Source organism: Schistocerca cancellata, chromosome 1 (genome assembly GCF_023864275.1).
Source record: "Schistocerca cancellata isolate TAMUIC-IGC-003103 chromosome 1, iqSchCanc2.1, whole genome shotgun sequence".
Taxonomy (NCBI): Eukaryota; Metazoa; Arthropoda; class Insecta; order Orthoptera; family Acrididae; genus Schistocerca; species Schistocerca cancellata.
This window is the reverse complement of record NC_064626.1, coordinates 169,804,711-169,826,686: the sequence shown is the minus strand read 5'-3', so window position 1 is coordinate 169,826,686 and position 21,976 is coordinate 169,804,711. Positions and strand designations below refer to the sequence as shown.

Here is a 21,976-nt window from a genome sequence, read left to right as displayed (position 1 = left end):
CGCCAAACCACCATCATTTGCGACTTCAAAGATGTCAAGTGAGAACTCATTGAAGGGCAGGGTGGAGATATGTTTTGTGATGAAAGCTGAAACTCCAATCGAATCAACGGCTAGGCTTCTTAAACAGAACTGTTCTATCTGTATTTGATAGGAGAAGGCGTCTTGTCTGATAATCTTGTATCTTTCTGTTACCAATGACAAAATGACTTCCGCTCCTCTAATAAAAGATTTCACCGTGTCCTCTGGCAGTAAAGACGCCTGTTCATAATACGAATCTGAGCTCGACAGAGCATTTCTGTGTATAGCATATGATTTCCATAGTTCCTTTACAACTGAATAGGCATGACGTGCAATATATATTTATGCGCTAGAGAGGTCCTGAATTTACGAAACTTGAAACTCGCTGCGCTACCAAAAGGGATACTGATGAACCGTATTTTTTTAAAAAGTAGTTCTACATTTTCATAACATTCAGTTTCAAGTGTTGATTTACAAAACATATTCGTTTATCATATGTCCTACTTTGTCTTTTGAGATGTAGCAAACGTTAAGTAGTAATGGAAAAGTGTGTAAACTCTCATAGATTTTTAGGTGCCTGTAAGATAAGTAAGTCAGCCTGACTACAAAGAGAAAATTTTATGCATTTTTAATCTGGATTGTATTGAGATGGTTGGTGTGCCCTGCATTCATGTGGAACTGATTTTAATTCTTTTATTGTTGCCAAATTCCCAGTATTCTGCTGCTAGAAATTCATCCACATTGCCATAAATATGGGGACAAACAAAAGCTCAATTTTTTACATATCCTTTCCTCACTGTGTGTTCCAATCGCAATCGCTTAGTTATGGGTGTGGATTATCTGTCCGATCTCATTCCAAGAAAAATAATATGTTCTTGACTGTATTCCAACTTGTCATTAAATTGTTTACTGACAAAACCCCTAACTGTAAAATACGTCAAGACAGAACCGAATTTTGCATGGCACCAAAATATTTTGTAGTTTTAAGGGAACTTCTAATCAGAGCTCCATCTCTGGAGCACGGCAAATATAGCATGAATGATACCAGTTGCTTCGTGTTGTGAATGGAGACTAGCGCTATCTTGTTCAACATTTTGTCATATACTGCACAAAATTACTTTGTGTAATCTAGGTGTGTGGGACAGATACTCCACACATTGGCTGAAGATTGAAAATGAATGTATGGTTCTTTTTGATACGTAATAGAGACAGCTGGCCGCAGCCACGAATTTAATATACTGCTAGTCAGGACTGTGGTTTTTTTTAATTTTTGAATGTGCTGAACATTATAAAACAGAACTTATTTTATTTAACTGCAAGAGAATGGAGTAATAAAAGTGTGGAACTATATTCTGGAGCGAACGAAGTTTCCTCGAATTTAGAAATTATGCTATACTGATGAAAGATATGCCGAAGCATCAAACAAGGTCATCTGAATAATTGTTTCTGTTTTAACTGAAGTATTTTTAGAAGGAGCAATAAATCTCATCTTTTTCAGCATCCAATTTCTTCAAAGTAAGTTAAGACTTATTAAAGTAACTATTCTATATGATTTTAAAAATAACTCGGTGTTTTAATTTTTCCTCTTTTTCATTTTTCTTTTCATTTGTTCAGTTTTTTCGCTGTTTGATTTGAAATGATGTTTTTCCGTCCTTCGCCACGACTACAATTTTATCGCCCTAGGCGGCCGCCTAGTCTTGCCTAATAGTAGAAATGGCCCTGGTGCTAGTTTTTCAGATTTGTTGGCTATCATAAACTTCATATTATTGCAAGACATTTCTCTCTGTGAAAATGCGTCTAAACTCTTCAATGAAACGTTTGCTGATATATTTCTCGCCACCAAAACTTCTAATTTTTCGTTATGTTGGAGGTATCAGATACTGCTAGTCCGCAGTTTTCAGTACATTAATTTTACAGTTTCACCACTTCGATAACATCCATTTGTATTGTCTGGATAGTGGACTGACATGTGGCCACTAACGCAGAAACTCGGAGTTCACAGCCCATGAGCATCTTGAACATCTGTTCGGATAATAGATTTCACTTGAGAACAATATTTCTATCACTGCCCTAGTTCTCTCCCCCACGTGCTATGAACATTAATGTTGAAAGTCGAATTTAGCACATAACTTGTCAATAAAATCCTCGAGAAGCGCCCCCAGTTTCATTTGTTGGTAATGGTAGTAGGTAAATGCAAGACTATTGGTAGAGTTAGAGTCCAAATTGCACGCACATCCGCATTATTCGTTGCAGGTGTGAATGGGTCAGCGTTATACGCCTATACAAAGAACGAATGAAGGCAGAAGGGACTGCACCTTTCTAGGTAATGAGGTTCCCACTCGAGCCTTCACAAGTCCATTGTAATTGCAGTGGAGAATCCTGCCTGTACCTCGGTCACAGGTGATCTATTCTGTTGGAATTACGTTTTCCTGTAGACATACGAGTCTCAACATTATCTTCGATAAGGATAGAAGGTGAAGCAATGAATTAAAATTTATGCCATGTCCAGGACTTGAACCCAGTCTCCTGCTTACTATGGTGATGATTAGATTTGATTTGTGGGGCGCTCAACTGCGCGGTTATCAGCGCCCGTACAAATCCCATTCTTTTCACAGTCCAGTCACGCCACTTTTCCCGAATGATGGTGAAATGACAAACACCCAGTCCCCGAGCGGATAAAATCCCCGAACCGGCTGGGAATCGAACCTGGGACCTCATGATCCAGCTTAATAGGCAGATGTGCTAACTACTGCACCACTGTAGCACAGTGGCTAACACACCTGCACAGACTACTTAAGTCCAATGTGTATTGAAGTTAGGGTTACGGAGCTTCAGCTTCTATCCTTGTCGAAAATGTAATTCGTGTAAATTGGCTGGTGAAGTTGAATATCAGAATGAAACCATCGCCATAAGAATGGATTGTCTAAAACCGTCTCCCATGGGACGTAACAATAGCTAAGGCAGTTGAAAAATTGTGTGAAAATTAATTGCTGCCTGGATACTGGAAATCTATCATTCCAAATTTATTTCTGCGCTACAGCAGCCATTTTTAAATACCAGTAGCTTCCAAAGTAGTTTCTACCATTTAAGTAAATGGCGGGGAAATAATTCTTTGCTTAGCAGAATAAAAATTTCATTTTAGTAAACTTTATTACTTGTAGACGCTGAAAATAAGGGTATCTTATTGGCTTTGCATTATTCTGTGTTTATAAAAAGTTACGCAGTTGAATAGTAAATTGAATAAGGATATGTTGTTAACATTTGATTTCTCCTTTCTTTGACGAATAATTCGCGGAATGATTGTTCGAAACTGTGCTAGATGGGAAGATCACGAATTATCACAAATTAGCCTTTAATATTTATATCCCGAAGAGTTGGATTTCGTAATTTATACCTGAATATCGTCCTTTTATTCTGCGCTAACGATGTATTGTAAGAGGCATGACACAAAACTACTAACGCTTCAAAGGAATAAATTTGTTTTACAAATAATTTTTTTTTTTGATAGGTCATTGAATGTAATATACCTATTACGCCTTTTCGAAGCTTACAGATTTAAAAGTGAAGTTGCCTGCTGGTAGTATACGACTAAAATGAAGTGTCATGCAGCTTCTACGTGGATGTGGACGGCTTTCGCTTTTAATTACTGAAAGCTTTTGTTATTTGCCGCTACAGACAGTTGATTTGAAATGATGTAGCATGTACAGCAGAGGATATAATGAATTTTGGCTGGGCAGATTGTCGAGCGGATGCGCGCGGATGACTCACCCTTCCTCCTTGATAGGCTTGTCGAGGGGCGGCTGCGGCGGCTGCGGGGGCGGCATGGCGTAGCAGGGCGCAGCGGGCGAGTAGCCGGAGGAGACGGGCGCCGCGTAGCCGCCCCCCGGGTAGCCGCTGGCGCACGAGTAGGAGTAGGCGGCGTAGCTGTTGGCCGCTGGCGGGTACTCCGCCTGCTGCATCGCGTAGCCTGGGTGGGGACTCGCGTACCCTGCGACATACCACCCGCCTTGCGGAAATCATCGCAAAGTGACAACACAGCGCCCACTTGGATGTGTTCGTAACGAAGGGAAGTTACTTCCGGCTTCGCTGCGAAATTTGTATCTTACATAGTAACAGATTATGTACAATTTGTAGCATACAGTAACTTAGAAAGTATTACTGACATATCACATTTTAAAGATTCCTGCCTTTGAGTGTACGGTTAAGTTTTACACATCTCACTAAATTTAAAATGAAATATGTTGAGATAGCATAAAACAAATGAGATAAATAATCCGTTACCATACTTATAGATGGGGCTCATCGATACCTTTTACTTTTGATGGCTGCTGTTTCACTTAGTGGCTTTGAAATTAACGTTCTGATGGATGCGGAATTATGGACTTGTTTCGTCTCAGTGGGTTACGGAACGATTTGATCAAGAATTTCTATAGTGACTCGTAAGTTTGTAGTCAATTTGGTTTCTTTCATCTAACTTGGAACGGCATTCTCATATTACATAAAAAGAGGTTAGAAATGGATTACTCTTGAGTGTAGTTAGCTTAGTTCAGTAATGCAGCTTAATTCCACGAATCTCTACTCTTTTCTTTTTAAATTAAATTCATCCGTTATTAACTTGGAAGTTAACACACCCATAATACAATAGTAGTTAGACATTCAACCTGTCCAAGATTCGTTTCAGCTGGCGTGAAGTCCTATACGCCCTACGATATTTACTTCTGTCCTTTCCATAGGTGTGTCACTATGGAATTCGGATGTTTAACGCAGAAACAGTGAGCGTTTTTGCGTTCTACGCTCCTCCCACATGTAAAGTCGTTGGCTGACCATGTCGATTCTAGATCAAGACTAACTAAAGAACAAAGTACAAATCCACTCAGTGTGCCCCCACCCACAGCACTGCATTCCTCTCTCATTGTCTACTATTCATCTGTTCAGGGTGTAGAACATCTTTGCGAAGACTATTGCGGATGATTCTAGTTGTTATTCTGTGAGTTTAGTTGAAGCATATTCAGTGCTTGTTACAGTGAAGCTGCATTTTATCGCTTAGTCTGAGGCGCTATGAGCATGAGATTGTCAGGTTATATATTTTCCTGACATGCAGCTGTCACGTGATTTTCTTCTTTGCATTTTTCTCTTTTCAACTTATCTGTAATACAATTGGAATGAGTGCAAATATATGTGAGGATACTGGAAATAAGAATTTGAAGTCTACTTTTTTTATTTGTAACGGCATGAGCAAGGACTTTTGTGCGATATTTCTACCAGAGAGAGAAGTATATTCTTTGAATACTGCTATAAAATAGAGTGCAAGCGACGGTTATAAAAATCAGCATCCGAAAGGAGCAAGGGCCCCAAGGACAATTAATGTTGAAAGCGGATTTTTTAAACAAAGACAGAAAAAAATGACTTTCACACAGCATTGCAAGGCTCAAATTTTTTATATATAACATAGATATGTGTCGGGTCAAAAACAAAAGCAGTTTTCAATTGTAAATTAAAAATAACTGGTAATGCGCCGAAAGAAAAAAAAATGTGACCTAGGTTCATTTACTTAATCACCGGTGAATCGTTTAAAAGCTATATTCCTAGCGAATAATAAAAGTTCGAAGATATGTGAATCATTATTTTAGCACTGGTTCATTTACTAATCAACTTGGCAAGCAAACTACAGTCTTTGATACAATTTCATTACGTCCGCAGCTCATGGTCGTGCTGTAGCGTTCTCGCCTCCCACGCCCGGGTTCCCGGGTTCGATTCCCGCCGGGGTCAGGGATTTTACCTACCTCGTGATGACTGGGTGTTGTGTGATGTCCTTAGGTTAGTTATGTTTAAGTAGTTCTAAGTTCTAGGGGACTGATGACCATAGATGTTAAGTTCCATAGTGCTCAGAGCCATTTGAACCATTTTCGAACAATTTCATTACTCGTGGAAAACATTGCAATATTTCTCTACCGATGCATTTTGAACATGACAAATCAGGTAAATAATTGTAAGTAAGATCTGCTAATAGCCACGCACAATAAGTACTTGTGGAGTGTGATCGAATAAATGGAGTGACTAACTACTACTGTGACCGTGATTCTTCAATATCGTCGTTGCAAAAAAGGAGGGTGTTGAGCGGAAATTACACTTAACTGCGATAGGTTGTTTTCAGAAATAAATTGGAGAGTGTCTCCAGGTGATCCGAATACAGTTTTACTTTGGCGACTATGGGGGGAGACACTAAATAACGATAAGAAGTATAGAGAATTTATCACATTTATAGGAAGAGACGTTAAGACAACGATCGCAATACTTTATACCGTTTACAAAAACAGACATGATAAGATGATGGTCGCCAGTAGCTGTGTTGACTTGTGGACGATCTTGTCCAGATTTTGTTTCAGTAGTTCACGTCGTGTTTGAGGGTGTCACCAGTCTTTCAACTAATGTTTGACAAATTTAAACGGAACTTCTTATGCTTCGCTTTGACTAAGCAGCTTCCATACTACTAATGGTTTTTATGTAATAAACTTCAGTAAATCGTTATCCTGAGACACTGAATCACCTTTACTGATACCAAACTAATCACTAGCGTCCGGTAAACATACACTCCTGGAAATGGAAAAAAGAACACATTGACACCGGTGTGTCAGACCTACCATACTTGCTCCGGACACTGCGAGAGGGCTGTACAAGCAATGATCACACGCACGGCACAGCGGACACACCAGGAACCGCGGTGTTGGCCGTCGAATGGCGCTAGCTGCGCAGCATTTGTGCACCGCCGCCGTCAGTGTCAGCCAGTTTGCCGTGGCATACGGAGCTCCATCGCAGTCTTTAACACTGGTAGCATGCCGCGACAGCGTGGACGTGAACCGTATGTGCAGTTGACGGACTTTGAGCGAGGGCGTATAGTGGGCATGCGGGAGGCCGGGTGGACGTACCGCCGAATTGCTCAACACGTGGGGCGTGAGGTCTCCACAGTACATCGATGTTGTCGCCAGTGGTCGGCGGAAGGTGCACGTGCCCGTCGACCTGGGACCGGACCGCAGCGACGCACGGATGCACGCCAAGACCGTAGGATCCTACGCAGTGCCGTAGGGGACCGCACCGCCACTTCCCAGCAAATTAGGGACACTGTTGCTCCTGGGGTATCGGCGAGGACCATTCGCAACCGTCTCCATGAAGCTGGGCTACGGTCCCGCACACCGTTAGGCCGTCTTCCGCTCACGCCCCAACATCGTGCAGCCCGCCTCCAGTGGTGTCGCGACAGGCGTGAATGGAGGGACGAATGGAGACGTGTCGTCTTCAGCGATGAGAGTCGCTTCTGCCTTGGTGCCAATGATGGTCGTATGCGTGTTTGGCGCCGTGCAGGTGAGCGCCACAATCAGGACTGCATACGACCGAGGCACACAGGGCCAACACCCGGCATCATGGTGTGGGGAGCGATCTCCTACACTGGCCGTACACCACTGGTGATCGTCGAGGGGACACTGAATAGTGCACGGTACATCCAAACCGTCATCGAACCCATCGTTCTACCATTCCTAGACCGGCAAGGGAACTTGCTGTTCCAACAGGACAATGCACGTCCGCATGTATCCCGTGCCACCCAACGTGCTCTAGAAGGTGTAAGTCAACTACCCTGACCAGCAAGATCTCCGGATCTGTCCCCCATTGAGCATGTTTGGGACTGGATGAAGCGTCGTCTCACGCGGTCTGCACGTCCAGCACGAACGCTGGTCCAACTGAGGCGCCAGGTGGAAATGGCATGGCAAGCCGTTCCACAGGACTACATCCAGCATCCCTACGATCGTCTCAATGGGAGAATAGCAGCCTGCATTGCTGCGAAAGGTGGATATACACTGTACTAGTGCCGCCATTGTGCATGCTCTGTTGCCTGTGTCTATGTGCCTGTGGTTCTGTCAGTGTGATCATGTGATGTATCTGACCCCAGGAATGTGTCAATAAAGTTTCCCCTTCCTGGGACAATGAATTCACGGTGTTCTTATTTCAATTTCCAGGAGTGTAGTTTACAAGCTCTAAGCTTACCACCTGAAAAGGTTGCAAACTGACAATCAATGAATCAGTGATAAACCATCATTCCTAAAGCAGAATTACTGATCAAATACGAATTTCGTGTATCTCACTTAATGTCAATTCTACTTATAGTTATATTAAGGGAGCTAGTCCCTATATAATTTCGCTTCCGTAAGTTGTGGAACAAACATTATAAATAAGAGGGTAACAATCACTGATGTCATGGTTCTCTTGGCTAATACGAAACTTCCTTCAAACGTTATAAGAGAAGATTCATTCCTACATTCACTACAGTTTATAAACTTCCCTCTCGGTTTTTTCTCGTTCAAAGAAAGTGGAAAAAGCCCTTTTCCACGTCGTGATTTGCTCTCGCCACATCCAAACGGCGGACACCATCGTCTTGGATAGATTATAGCCATTGCGAAGGAGAACGGATTGCCTCCACCTACCGTAATCCGTAGGAGTAATTACTGCTGGAAGCACTTTCGAGGACAAAGGTCCGATGTGCGTGCTGCCCACAGCTTAATGCTAGCGATCCAGGACCCGCAGATCTCCTCTTTCATCAGTGACGGGCCTAAGGGCAACGATTTATGGTATGATCAATCTTAGAAATTAACGTTCTCACATAATGGTCCACAAGAAGAGTTGAACACCAAAGATGTTGTATCCAACGCTTCCAAAGCTTACCTTGTTCCCAGTATCGCAGCGAGCATTTCACTGTTTTGTGATGCCGACTATTTTTCTTTCATATAAAGATGAATGGCAATCTTAAGCTACGGAATTATCCGATAGAATTATCAGACATTTGGTTCAGAATGTAATCCAATCACATGCCGATCGTTGTTACATCAAATTTTACTACAGGAAATACTCATTTTAATACATGCGCTGGTGTGATTACGATAAACATTTATTCCCTACATAGCGCCATGCGTTGATTAAATCGAAATGTCAAAAAATTAAGATACACAGTCCTGCTGCGGAAAACGCAGACTACAATGTACGATCGACCACTAACGAGTGTAAATAAACTACAAAGAACACATTCAATAATGTAAACTGCGAATTTGTTGCGACTATATAAGACATAGCTCAGGAGAATTAGGTGAGAAAACGTTTCTTGTCTGATGGTCGAGTCTCATATTCCCGCCTGATCGTCCTTTTATGTCCTCTGCTGTTTTTGTTAAGAGGGCACAGAATACATTTTAGGCTCTATATTATGTGGGAATCAGCACCTACTTCTTTCATGCACCATTTATCTTGTACAAGTTTTACAGTTTTTGGTTTAGCACCAAATTTTCTAAAATGCTTTCTAAATTCTGTTATCATTTAATCAGGAGATCAAGTTTTTACCAACTTTGTGTGACATGATAGCTGTGATACTGGAGCCATTCAATTCCACACATTATGTACGTTCATCATTAAAAAATATTATTGTGCACTATATTTTAATTATTAGAATATTTTCGTAATTAAAATATTATTTCTCTATAATTCATTTCAAACTGGAACAAAGTTAAGGTCTGCTAGGTTGGCACAGTCAATCGCAAGTTACAGAAAGAAATTACGGCAATACTTCATTAACTTATGGAGACATGTGAACGTAAATTTTGAAGAACACAACTTGCGGGGAATTGCAGCTCAAGATGTGTCATATTACGTTGTGTGTCAAAACATTGCCGAAGCGTCGTCATAATTCTACTGCAGTTCTTCATTTTCTAGCTTCCTCTTATCACTTTTTGCTTCTCTGCTGACTTGAAGAGCGAAATTTTTAACGTGTTGCTTCTGCAGTCTGTCACAGACAAGCAATTGGTCTTTTCTATTAGAGCCACATTTTATGTCAAAATTTCTCAACACTTTCAATCTAGATATCATTCCAGCACTGAAACATATCACTGCACACAGAAGAATATTTACGTCCATAAACATATATCACAGGATTTGAACCTTAGTTTTACCAAAACAAAACTAAACAGAAACGAAGATGTTTATTTACAGATGCTGGAAGCCAGCAGTGTCACCCACATAGACAATATATTCCAAGCAGAATCGCTCGAAGTAAAAATTTTCCGGATGCTTTCTCATATACCAATGCTTTCTTATAACAGGAAAAAGCGGGGCTTGGCAGCATACACAACCCCAACTACACTCCTGGAAATTGAAATAAGAACACCGTGAATTCATTGTCCCAGGAAGGGGAAACTTTATTGACACATTCCTGGGGTCAGATACATCACATGATCACACTGACAGAACCACAGGCACATAGACACAGGCAACAGAGCATGCACAATGGCGGCACTAGTACAGTGTATATCCACCTTTCGCAGCAATGCAGGCTGCTATTCTCCCATGGAGACGATCGTAGAGATGCTGGATGTAGTCCTGTGGAACGGCTTGCCATGCCATTTCCACATGGCGCCTCAGTTGGACCAGCGTTCGTGCTGGACGTGCAGACCGCGTGAGACGACGCTTCATCCAGTCCCAAATATGCTCAATGGGGGACAGATCCGGAGATCTTGCTGGCCAGGGTAGTTGACTTACACCGTCTAGAGCACGTTGGGTGGCACGGGATACATGCGGACGTGCATTGTCCTGTTGGAACAGCAAGTTCCCTTGCCGGTCTAGGAATGGTAGAACGATGGGTTCGATGACGGTTTGGATGTACTGTGCACTATTCAGTGTCCCCTCGACGATCACCAGTGGTGTACGGCCAGTGTAGGAGATCGCTCCCCACACCATGATGCCGGGTGTTGGCCCTGTGTGCCTCGGTCGTATGCAGTCCTGATTGTGGCGCTCACCTGCACGGCGCCAAACACGCATACGACCATCATTGGCACCAAGGCAGAAGCGACTCTCATCGCTGAAGACGACACGTCTCCATTCGTCCCTCCATTCACGCCTGTCGCGACACCACTGGAGGCGGGCTGCACGATGTTGGGGCGTGAGCGGAAGACGGCCTAACGGTGTGCGGGACCGTAGCCCAGCTTCATGGAGACGGTTGCGAATGGTCCTCGCCGATACCCCAGGAGCAACAGTGTCCCTAATTTGCTGGGAAGTGGCGGTGCGGTCCCCTACGGCACTGCGTAGGATCCTACGGTCTTGGCGTGCATCCGTGCGTCGCTGCGGTCCGGTCCCAGGTCGACGGGCACGTGCACCTTCTGCCGACCACTGGCGACAACATCGATGTACTGTGGAGACCTCACGCCCCACGTGTTGAGCAATTCGGCGGTACGTCCACCCGGCCTCCCGCATGCCCACTATACGCCCTCGCTCAAAGTCCGTCAACTGCACATACGGTTCACGTCCACGCTGTCGCGGCATGCTACCAGTGTTAAAGACTGCGATGGAGCTCCGTATGCCACGGCAAACTGGCTGACACTGACGGCGGCGGTGCACAAATGCTGCGCAGCTAGCGCCATTCGACGGCCAACACCGCGGTTCCTGGTGTGTCCGCTGTGCCGTGCGTGTGATCATTGCTTGTACAGCCCTCTCGCAGTGTCCGGAGCAAGTATGGTGGGTCTGACACACCGGTGTCAATGTGTTCTTTTTTCCATTTCCAGGAGTGTATAAATTTTAGCATAAAGCCATCAGTGTTCATTCTAAACCCAATGATATATATCCAAGTGTAATCAGAAGAGACTATAGAATTTAATAAATTAATAAAAAATCGGTTTTTCCGTCATTCAAAAGTATCTCGTGTCCTTTTATCTCTCGACATTGTTGGGAAGGTTGCATGAAAATTTGTGGCTCACGATTACCTCATTTTAACCAGCCTGACCCTGTGTATAATGATCTCGACACTGATGCGACTTTAAACCTTAAACTGTCTTTTTTCTCTCCGGAGGTGATAATCGCCAGAAGTGGGAAACGGTTGATCATTTTCATAAATAAGGTAAATGTTACAAAACCATTAGCTTGCTTGATGTGAAATTAAAAACTTTCCCGGAGTATAAGGCCCTCCATAAAATTTCTCGGTAATAGTGAAGGTCATAAAAACAGACTGCAATGATAACGAAAAGAAACTAGCCAATAACACGAGACATACTGCGACAACGTATGGATAAGAACTGCCGGCAAGCTAGCACTTCTAATGGGTTTGGGAAGCGTGATGGAATGGCTCAATTCTTAACGCAGTGTGTACGAAACTCAGGTATCTGGGCTCGAATATCGATCGGCCGAACAGTTTTAAATTGTCTAAAATATTTTTCAATCTAAACAGTACAGAGCTTCAATTTGCTGTAGCGGTAGTGGTGTGGAAGAAACGTTGAATGAAATAGATTGGTGTAGTGCTGTAACGATGAAGAAGTATTACAGAAATAATGCTAGGCTTTGTATGCAGCAAATAGATATATACCGGAAAATAGTCTGAAGCTACAAAAATACTAGTATAGGCTTGCGTATTAAAATACAGAGATATGTAAACAGGCAGAATACGGCGCTGCGGTCGGCAACGCCTATATAAGACAAGTGTCTGGCGCACTTGATAGATCGGTTACTGCTGTTACAATGGCAGGTTATCAAGATTTAAGTGAGTTTGAACGTGGTGTTATAGTCGGCGCATGAGCGATGCGACACAAGATCTCCGAGGTAGCGATGAAGTGGGGATTTTCCCGTACGACCATTTCACGAGTGTACCGTGAATGTCAGGAATACCTTTAATCACTCCGACATCGCTGCGGCCGGAAAAAGATCCTAAAAGAACGGGAGCAACGATGACTGAAGAGAATCGTTCAGTGTGACGGAAGTGCAACTCTTCCGCAAATTGCTTCAGTTTTCAATGCTGGGCCTTCGACAAGTGTCAGCATGCGAACCACTGAACGAAACATCATCGATATGTGCTTTCGTATCCGAAAGTCCACTCGTTTACCCTTGACAGCACGACATGAAGCCTTACGCCTCGCCTGGATCTGTCAACATCGACATTGGACTATGATCACTGGAGAAATATTGCCTGGTCGGACGAGTCTCGTTCCAAATTCTATCGAGCGGACGGACGTCTACTGTTATGGAGACAACCGCATGAATCCAAAGACCCTGCATCTCAGCGGCGGATTGTTCAAGCTGGTAGAGGCTCTGTAATAGTGTGTGGCGCGTGCAGTTGGAGTGATATGGGAACTCTGATACGTCTAAATACGACTCTGACAGGTGACACGTACGTAAGCATCCTGTCTGATCACCTGTATCCATTCATGTCCATTGTGCATTCTGATGGACTTGGGCAATTCCAGCAGGACAATGAGACACCCCACACGTCCATAATTGCTACGGAGTGGCTCCAGGAACACTATTCTGAGTTTAAACACTTCCGCTGGCCACCAAAATCGCCAGACGGGAACATTATTGAGCATACCTGGGATGCCTTGTAACGTGCTGTTCAGAAGAGATCTCCATCCCCTCGTACACTTACGGTTTTATGGACAGCTCTGGTGTCAGTTCCCTTCAGCACCAATTCAGACATAGTCGAGTCCATTCCACGTCGTGTTGCGGGACTTGTGCGTGCTCGCAGGGCCCTCCACAATATTAGGCAAGTGTACCAGTTTCTTTGACTCTTCAGTGTATGAAATATTAAAAGAATGGAGAGATGACTAGTGTAAATTGTAGTCGGCCGATAACTGCATGCGACCTGAAGCACTTAACGGATAATCTATCTGGACAAATATTAGTCACTCACTTTAAAAGAGCTGTTTGGTCGATTTGGGGCGCTGTACGTGATGTAAAACTGGTATCAGATGCTCAGATGACCCATCATTATGAACTTCAGTCATGACAGTGAAGTGGTGTGAATGTGCTAGTCGATTGCATGGAATTAGCGCAGTAAGATATATTGACGTGCAGACGTGACAGATTGGCAGAAAGGATCAACCATGGAAAAGTTGTCCGATCTGTTAATGTATCTACAATGAATGGTAAACCACACACAACTATATAACACTGTGTAAGAAAGGCAGTCGTACACACATCCTAACCACATGGTGTGGGGATGAGCGTCTGGCTTTGTCAGGTACAATCAGTTTGAAACCGAACAGGAATTGGTACTAGCAATGCATGAGGTCCATCTCAACCAGTTTACGAGAGAAAATTGCGAAGGAAACCGCATGTGATACACATTCGGAGTCCGGTACCTCACAGAAGGTCATTGCTCATCACATGAGTTCTGCACGTCTACAGTGAGCTAAACAACACAGAAACTGGACAGCAGCTGACTGGAGGCGTGTAGTTTGGTCTGATAAGTCATGATTTTGCATTCTTTGAAATGATGCAAGGGGTTGAGTGCAACGACAATCCAATGTAGCATATAACCCGTAGTGTACGGAGGGTGTAGTTCAGTCATGTTGTGGGAATATTTTTCGTATTACGACTTGAGGCCACTCATGTTCTTTTCGGTGGACATGAGCCAGGATGTTTATTTTAACATTCTCGGTGGCCATGTGTTACCCTTTCTTCTACAGCTTCATGATGGCTATGCGTACTTCCGTCTTGCAAGATGGCAACAGCCTTGTTCACCTGGTTGCACGCATACGTTCCTTGTTTCACGAACACTGAGGCACGCTATCGCACATCGACTAGCCAGTTAAATTACCCGAGCTTAATCCTTTAGAAAGTCTTGGACTATTTGGAATAGCGGATAAAATGTCGCAGTCAAAATCTCCATTATTTGATAGCTCAGCAATGGATGCCTCCAGCTGGATGCGGCATACTTGTAGGCTATGTTCTTCGTCGAACCGAGGCCACTATGCAGGCGGTGTTGTATAATATTTGCTTGATGTCTCCTTGGTGTTACTAATTTTTGGTATGGTGTGCTTATCAAACATAAGAAAAACTCCAAAAACAAACGAACAGAACCGAAGAGATGAATGCTGCATTGTAGTGGTAACTGCAAACTTCCTTCGTCAACTGACTTTCTCCCTGTTGTGATATCTGATATCTAGTAGGCCTCTATTAAGAAGAAACACCGCTGCGATACATGTGCTAAAATAAATCTTATCGGGGGTAGCTTGTGTTCACTCACACGCTTTAAGAAAACATACTCCTTAGGTTCTTACAATCACTATAGCCCAAACGTAATTCAAACTATACATTAAAGACGCTGCTGGTTGTCTAAGCTGTCCGTTTTGACTGCAGCTACCTTATCGTGCACTGTCTTATTGGCAACAATATCGGTAAAGTAATTAGAAGGATTATCCTTCTTCATTCATTAATGACGCCAAGTTTTTTCCTAGAAAAACCTTTACCCAATATGCAAAGTAGCAGGTGACAAATAGATCGAGTTTACGCTGAGCACATAGTCTTTTAGTCATGTACAGGCGCTACTTAATGCACTACCTCATTCTATTTCAATTATAAATTAAGATCACTGAACACTCCATGGATTAATTTAGTTTGAATGGAACTTCTAAATTTAATACAAAATTTTATTTTTCAGTTTGAAAAACTGTGCAATAATATCGTTTATGAAAATGTCCTGACGTACAGCTGTTTTCTCGCCAGTACAGTGAAAAAATATAATGCGTCTGTACGATTGCTGTGAGGATGGAGTGCATAAGCAGCTGGTTAGACTTCAAATAATAACCAGGAATGTCGGACATCTACAGTATTCACAACGCGACATTCCTTCCCTTCATCCTGCGGAGATTAGCTAGGGTTCGACAGATGAGACGTAAGCAAGATATAAGCAACTGAAAAGAGGAGCCGGCCGCTGTGGCTGAGCGGTTGTAGGCGCTTCAGTCTGGAACTGCGCGATCGTTACGGTCACAGGTTCGAATCCTGCCTCGGGCATGGATGTGTGTGATGTCCTTAGGTTAGTTAGGTTTAAGTAGTTCTAAGTTCTAGGGGTCGATGACTTCAGAAGTTAAGTCCCTTAGTGCTAAGAGCCATTTTTTTTGAAAAGAGGAAACTACATTCGGTCACGTGAATAATAAGTTTTTCTCTTTTAACGTAGGAAAATACACATGACAGAAAAATGTTGAACTGAGAAGATGAGACAATATCCAAAAGCTTCCTACGTCTTTTCTACGACTGCGACAACACGCAGCGACAAGCCCGAAGAACTGACGATAACATCTACATCATACTACGCAAGCCACCTAATAGTGTCTGGCGGAGGGTACTTTCGGTATCACTATCTGATTCCTCCAACACTGTTCCACTCGCGAATAGTCCGTGGGAAGAACGATTGTCGGTAAGCCTCTGTATTGTCACTAATTTCTCGAATTTTCTCGTCGTGGTCAATACGCGAGATGTATGTGCGGGGAAATAATATGTTGTCTGACTCCTCCTGAAAAGTGCTGTCCCGAAATTTCAACAGTAAATCTCTCCGTGGTGCACAACGCCTCTCTTGTAACGTCTGCCAGTGGAGTTTGTTTAGCATCTCCGTAACGCTCTTTCGCCAGCTAAACGATCCCGTGACGAAACGCGTCGCTCTTCGTTGGATCCTCTCTATCTCCTCTATCAGTAGTACCACCTGATAGGTATCCCAGATAGATGAGCAGTACTCAAGAATCGGGCGAACAAGCGCCTTATAAGCCAATTCTTTCATGGATGACTTACATTTCCTTAAGATTCTCCCGATGAATCTGAGTTTGGTGGCCAGCCGGAGTGGCCGTGCGGTTCTAGGCGCTACAGTCTGGAACCGCGTGACCGCTACGGTCGCAGGTTCGAATCCTGCGTCGGGCATGGATGTGTGTGATGTCCTTAGGTTGGTTAGGTTTAAGTAGTTCTAAGTTCTAGGGGACTCATGACCACAGCAGTTAAGTCCCATAGTGCTCAGAGCCATTTTTATTTTTTTGACTTTGGTGTCTGCTTTTTTCACTATCTGTTTTATATGGTCACTCCACTTAAGGTCGCTCTGGATAGTTACGCCTAGATATTTTACGGCAGACGCTGTCTCCAGCTGTTTGTCATCAATAGTGTAGCTGTACAGTAGTTGATTTCTTTTCCTATGTATGCATAATACGTTACATTTATTTACGTTAAGGGTCAGCTTCCAGAATCTGCACCGGCCGTGGTGGCCGAGCTGATCTAGGCGCTACAGTCTGGAACCGCGCGAACGCTACGGTCGCAGGTTCGAATCCTGCCTCGGTCATGGATGTGTGTGATGTACTTAGGCTAGTTAGGTTTAACTAGTTCTTAGTTCTAGGGGACTGATGGCCTTAGAAGTTAAGTCCCATAGTGCTCAGAGCCATTTGAACCCATTTTGAACCCAGTGTCTGCACCATTCATCAATGCTCTGCAGGTCGTTCTGCAGATTGTTACTTTCTTCTGCCGTTGATGCTTTGGTATAAACAACTGCACCATCTGCGAACAGCCTTTAAGAGCATCCGACGCTTTCCTCAATCACAGGGGACAGAGAATTAAATGTGGCACGATGTGCAGAAATTAAAGAAGTGGTTTCTGTGCAGAAACATTTTAGGAGAAAAAATAAGCAGATTAACAAGAAAAATGAAATGGAAAAAAGGAAGAAGTGCTGTGACTCTCATGTGTGGCAATTACTATATGTTTCAGAAGATTTTCATTAACAGCTTCGAAAAGCAATTTCACTCGTTAGTTGCGGTAGTTTTGCACTAAATTTGTGCCCTCCACTCTTAGTACCGACCCAAATTTTTCCTTTATTTTGCATCAGTCCGGATCCACTCTCCATGTGAACTGTATGCTTACCAAGAAGAGGGCAGTGAATAGGGCAGCCGAAGATGATGGTGGCGGTCAGCGCGCGCACTTCCTGGCGCCGTGGCACACTAACGAGAGCAGTCGCAGCCGACAAAGGCAGCGCGACAGGGCGGCAGCGCGGCGAGCGCGCGGTCCGCCGGCGCGCAGTAATTGCATTTTAACATTGAATATCGAACTGGCGGCCCGTGTTTCGGGCGCGTAATGAGTCCCGCAGGTGCCATCCAGATATTGATTAGGCTCTAAACAATGAGCGACCTTTTCAGCACCGGCGTGCCTCGACTGCATCGCCGGCCCCCGTTGTGTGTGCGTATGCATATATGTAGATCGGCTAATTTTTTGGCATTGGGCAAGGTTTTTTCCCCTGTATTTTTTTGTTTTATTACCCGGGTCGTTGAAAAGGGGGCAGCGAAATGAATATGTTGCTGCCCTGTGGGCAATGTCCGCGTTCTCTTTTTTGTCTGGCGTGCTCCTACACGGGCGGCGCCGCTGCCTGGCGGTACAGTCGTGCCACTATTCAACTGTCGCTCTGCTCTTCGCCGCGACTTGTACGAGCCAGGAAAAATTTTCTGCACCCCGTATTGTTCCATCAACAATAGAAGACCCCAACTATGCTTTACCGCTCTTTGTTTTCCGTAGCCACATTATATTTCCGGCTGACCCGTGACATGTTTCGTAGCCTCTTTTACAAATAAAAAAACTGCTTTTGTGCAGTAGAAATGGGTTTTTTATCCATCTTGAGGATGTTAGCTCTTTTCTATCTTTCATTAAAATAAACATGATATAATTCCGTATAAGATGTATAGGCGCCGTAGACAGCTTATGAATTTTTGATTATGTTTTAAAGATACATTTATGTTTCACCTCCTGGTAATTTTATCGCATTCACGGTAAACTCCCTTTCTTTCTTCACGAAGAAGCTGCAAGTCGGTAGCTTTCGCTGTGTGGTTTGAATAATACGCATGGTGCGTAATGTCTGTTTATGCAGCGGCTTTACCTCCCATCTTGAAATTTTTGAACACTTTCCGTACCTTAGTCGGTGAAAACAGAACCCTTATAGCATCACTTCTGTCTCTCTGTCTGTCTCTCTGTCTGTTTGTCTCTCTGTCCGATAACACTCTTTCTCTGAGGAAGGGGTATCAATTTGATATTTATGTCATATACTAAAGTCTATGGTCCCCTTGTGGCGTAAAAAATTAACGCTTCTAAGTCAACACAACGAAAAGATACGGCCATTTATGTCACATATTTTGATAATCGCAAACTCAATCATCAAAACCTATAGGGTACTTTCCATTGACCTACAATCATGAAATTTGGCAAAAAGCAAGGTTTCACAGTAGAAGTAACGGGAAAAATCCGAAAATCGTTAATTTGCAATAATGTCACACAAAAATATTTCTTTTGCCATTTGTTATCCGACGCCAAACATGAAACTGCAACAGTCAGTTGTTCTGCTTTCAAGCTGACTGGGTCGCAGTGGTAAAAGCCAAACATCAGGCAAGGAATGACTTTACTGTTCATATGATTCGTTTCGGAATTTATACACCATCTGACATCGAGCAGCGATTCCTGCGCGATGGTAAGGCGTTTAAAGTTGTATGCTAAACAAACATTCGCAGGTCTGGGAATGTTAGTTTTACAAAATGGTTCAAATGGCTCTGAGCACTATGGGACTTAACATCTGAGGTCATCAGTCCCCTAGAACTTAGAGCTACTTAAACCTAACTAACATAAGGACATCACACACATCCATGCCCGAGGCAGGATTCTAACCTGCGACCGTAGCAGTCGCGCGGTTCTGGACTAAAGCGCCTAGAACCGCTCGGCCTCCGCGGCCGGCGTTGGATTTACATACAATTTACACAGCCATATCTTCGTGCAACAATCGCTCCTGGCTATCTGATGATGGATAAATTCCGAAAGCGTTATATGAACAGTAAAGTCATTCCTTGCCTGATGTTCGACTTTCATCATTGCGACTCGCTCTGATTGCAGAGTTACTATTTATTGTAATAATGGTCGTCCGGCTCCCGCATGACTTTACTTCAAACGTATATTATTGAAATTTAAACATTCTCGAAAATCTTGGAATCCTTAGGACTGACATTTTGCCAGTATAAGTGTCGATAACAGGCAAAAACGGCCGAGAGTTTCGATTCCCAGAATGGATGAACTGTCTATGCAGGCTGTTTCATAAAGGACTTTACAACTTCAAAAATTCAAATAAATTTATTGAAATAAGATAGAGAGCTGGGTTGAGTGTTATTTTGTAGGAAAACACATTAAGTTTTTTTTTCGTTGGTTGTCCTGCACACATCCCATCGGAAGTCAAATTCTTCCCACACTCACTGTAGTGTTGCAAGTGTAACTTGCTCAGTGGCGGCGTAAATTATTGCTCTAAGTTCAGGTAGAGAAGCCGGTACATGAGGTACAAGCACGATATCCTTGATGAATACCCATAAAAAGATCTAGTGGTATCAAGTCTGGGGAACGTGCGGGCCACGAATTGGCGCATCACGGCTAATCCCTTGATCTCGAAAGCGGTCACTGAGAAAATCCCGAACGTCAGTCAGCCAGGTAGTGGGGTGGTGCACCATCTTGCATGAAGTAAACATTTCGTTCTTGGTCATCCTCATCGATCTATGGTATCATAAATTGTTGTAATATATCCAGGTACACTATCCCATTGATGGTTCTCTTACGGAAAATAAGGGCCCGTGCACTTTGTTAATGCTCAATGCACAAAAAACGTTCCGTTTAGGGCTGTCACGAACATGTTGCAATATTTGATGTGGATTTTCACTGCCCCAACTCCTTCAGTTACGTGCGTTAACCTTGGCCTTTAAATGAAAAGTCGACTTATCAGAAAAAAGATGATTTTGTCCAAGAAATGTTCATCCTCATGTAATCGATTTAACATATCCGTACAGAAGTTCTTGCGAACAATTTTGTCAGTGTCTTTTATTGCTTGTACGACCGTCAATCTGTACGGTTCCAAATGCAAATGGTTTCTCTACACACGTCATATGGTCGTATGTGGGAATTGCAGTTCGCGAGATGCACGCCGTGTCGATTTCGTAGGGCTGTTGACAAAACGTTGTCTCACTCGCTAAGCGACGTCGTCAGAAGTGCTTGGACGACCTGATGTTTTCCCATTTCTTGCCGAGCACCCTATTTCTACAAAACATTTATGCCACTCATAAATTGTAAGCCTGCTAGGAGGGTCTTTAGCGTACTTAGTACGGAAATTACGCTAAACTGTTGTCGCCGACTTCGATTCTTCAAATCAAAACACACAGCTAGCACGCTCGGGTCCAGTGAAGGCAGCCATCTTTAACGCAACTACCGATAGCACTCCTTACGGTGCGATTCGACACTAGCGAACTAAGCGATGCAAAACATGATGCATTTCCCTACAAACTGACACTACAGTCATCCCTGTAGGTACTATGAATTAATTTGAATGATTTTCAAAATTGTAAAGTCCTTTTTGAAACACTCTGTATACATAATTAAATTTACACGGAATCTTCAGTGCGCGAGCCCTTGCCAATGTTGTTGTTGTTTCTTTAATCATGACGACCCTCAGCTACCTCTCAGTGTGTAGTTAAATATGAATGGGTATCTCATTTCGCGTGTCCCCACGGCGAGTTAAGAGAATTTTGTAGGGATGGGACGTAATATGTCGTACTTACACATTGTTAACCCGTAAGAGACACTACAAACTTCAGTACCTTGTTTAAAATTGCGACTAGAAACACTTTTACTAGTTAAATATAGATAATTATTTAAATTGCCGCGCAACATTTTTGGTATATTCGGACAACAGGATAGGTAAAGTGAAGTTATAAAGTGTAGAAGATTGTAGATTGACGACGAGTCTGGCGATCTGGCGGGCCAGGGTAAAAGGCTGACATCTGTGACACCAAGGAGGCATGTGCTCGAGCAGCAACATGTGAGTGCATTGTCTAATGGCGTCTGGGGAGTTGTGCAGAAAGGTTAGGCTACGGGTTGCAGGATGTCATTCACATAGGCTACACTGATCACAGGGTCCTGGACACACGCCAGCTGTGATCTGTGGTTGTACCCAATAACACCCCTTGAGTTGGCGCTGTATGTCTTGTGCGACTGCAGCCACTGTGATGCCGCTCCCCATGTCTGCGTCGAACCAAAATGGGACCATCATTTTCAAACAGAAACTGTATTCGTCCGAAAACACTATTTGATGCCATTCCTGTCCCAAATGACGTCGTTTCATACTCCATTGCCG

At 43.5% G+C, this 21,976-nt stretch overlaps 1 protein-coding gene across 1 annotated transcript in view; it reads right to left on the bottom strand.

Annotated features, from left to right (window-relative positions):
* Nucleotides 1–21,976, bottom strand: part of LOC126152714 (mucin-19-like) — a 401,377-nt gene that overhangs the window by 153,415 nt on the left and 225,986 nt on the right. The window contains exon 17 of the mRNA XM_049916057.1: nt 3,787–4,024. Coding sequence (XP_049772014.1) covers nt 3,787–4,024 — 238 coding nt within the window. The remainder of the gene's footprint in view (nt 1–3,786; nt 4,025–21,976) is intronic.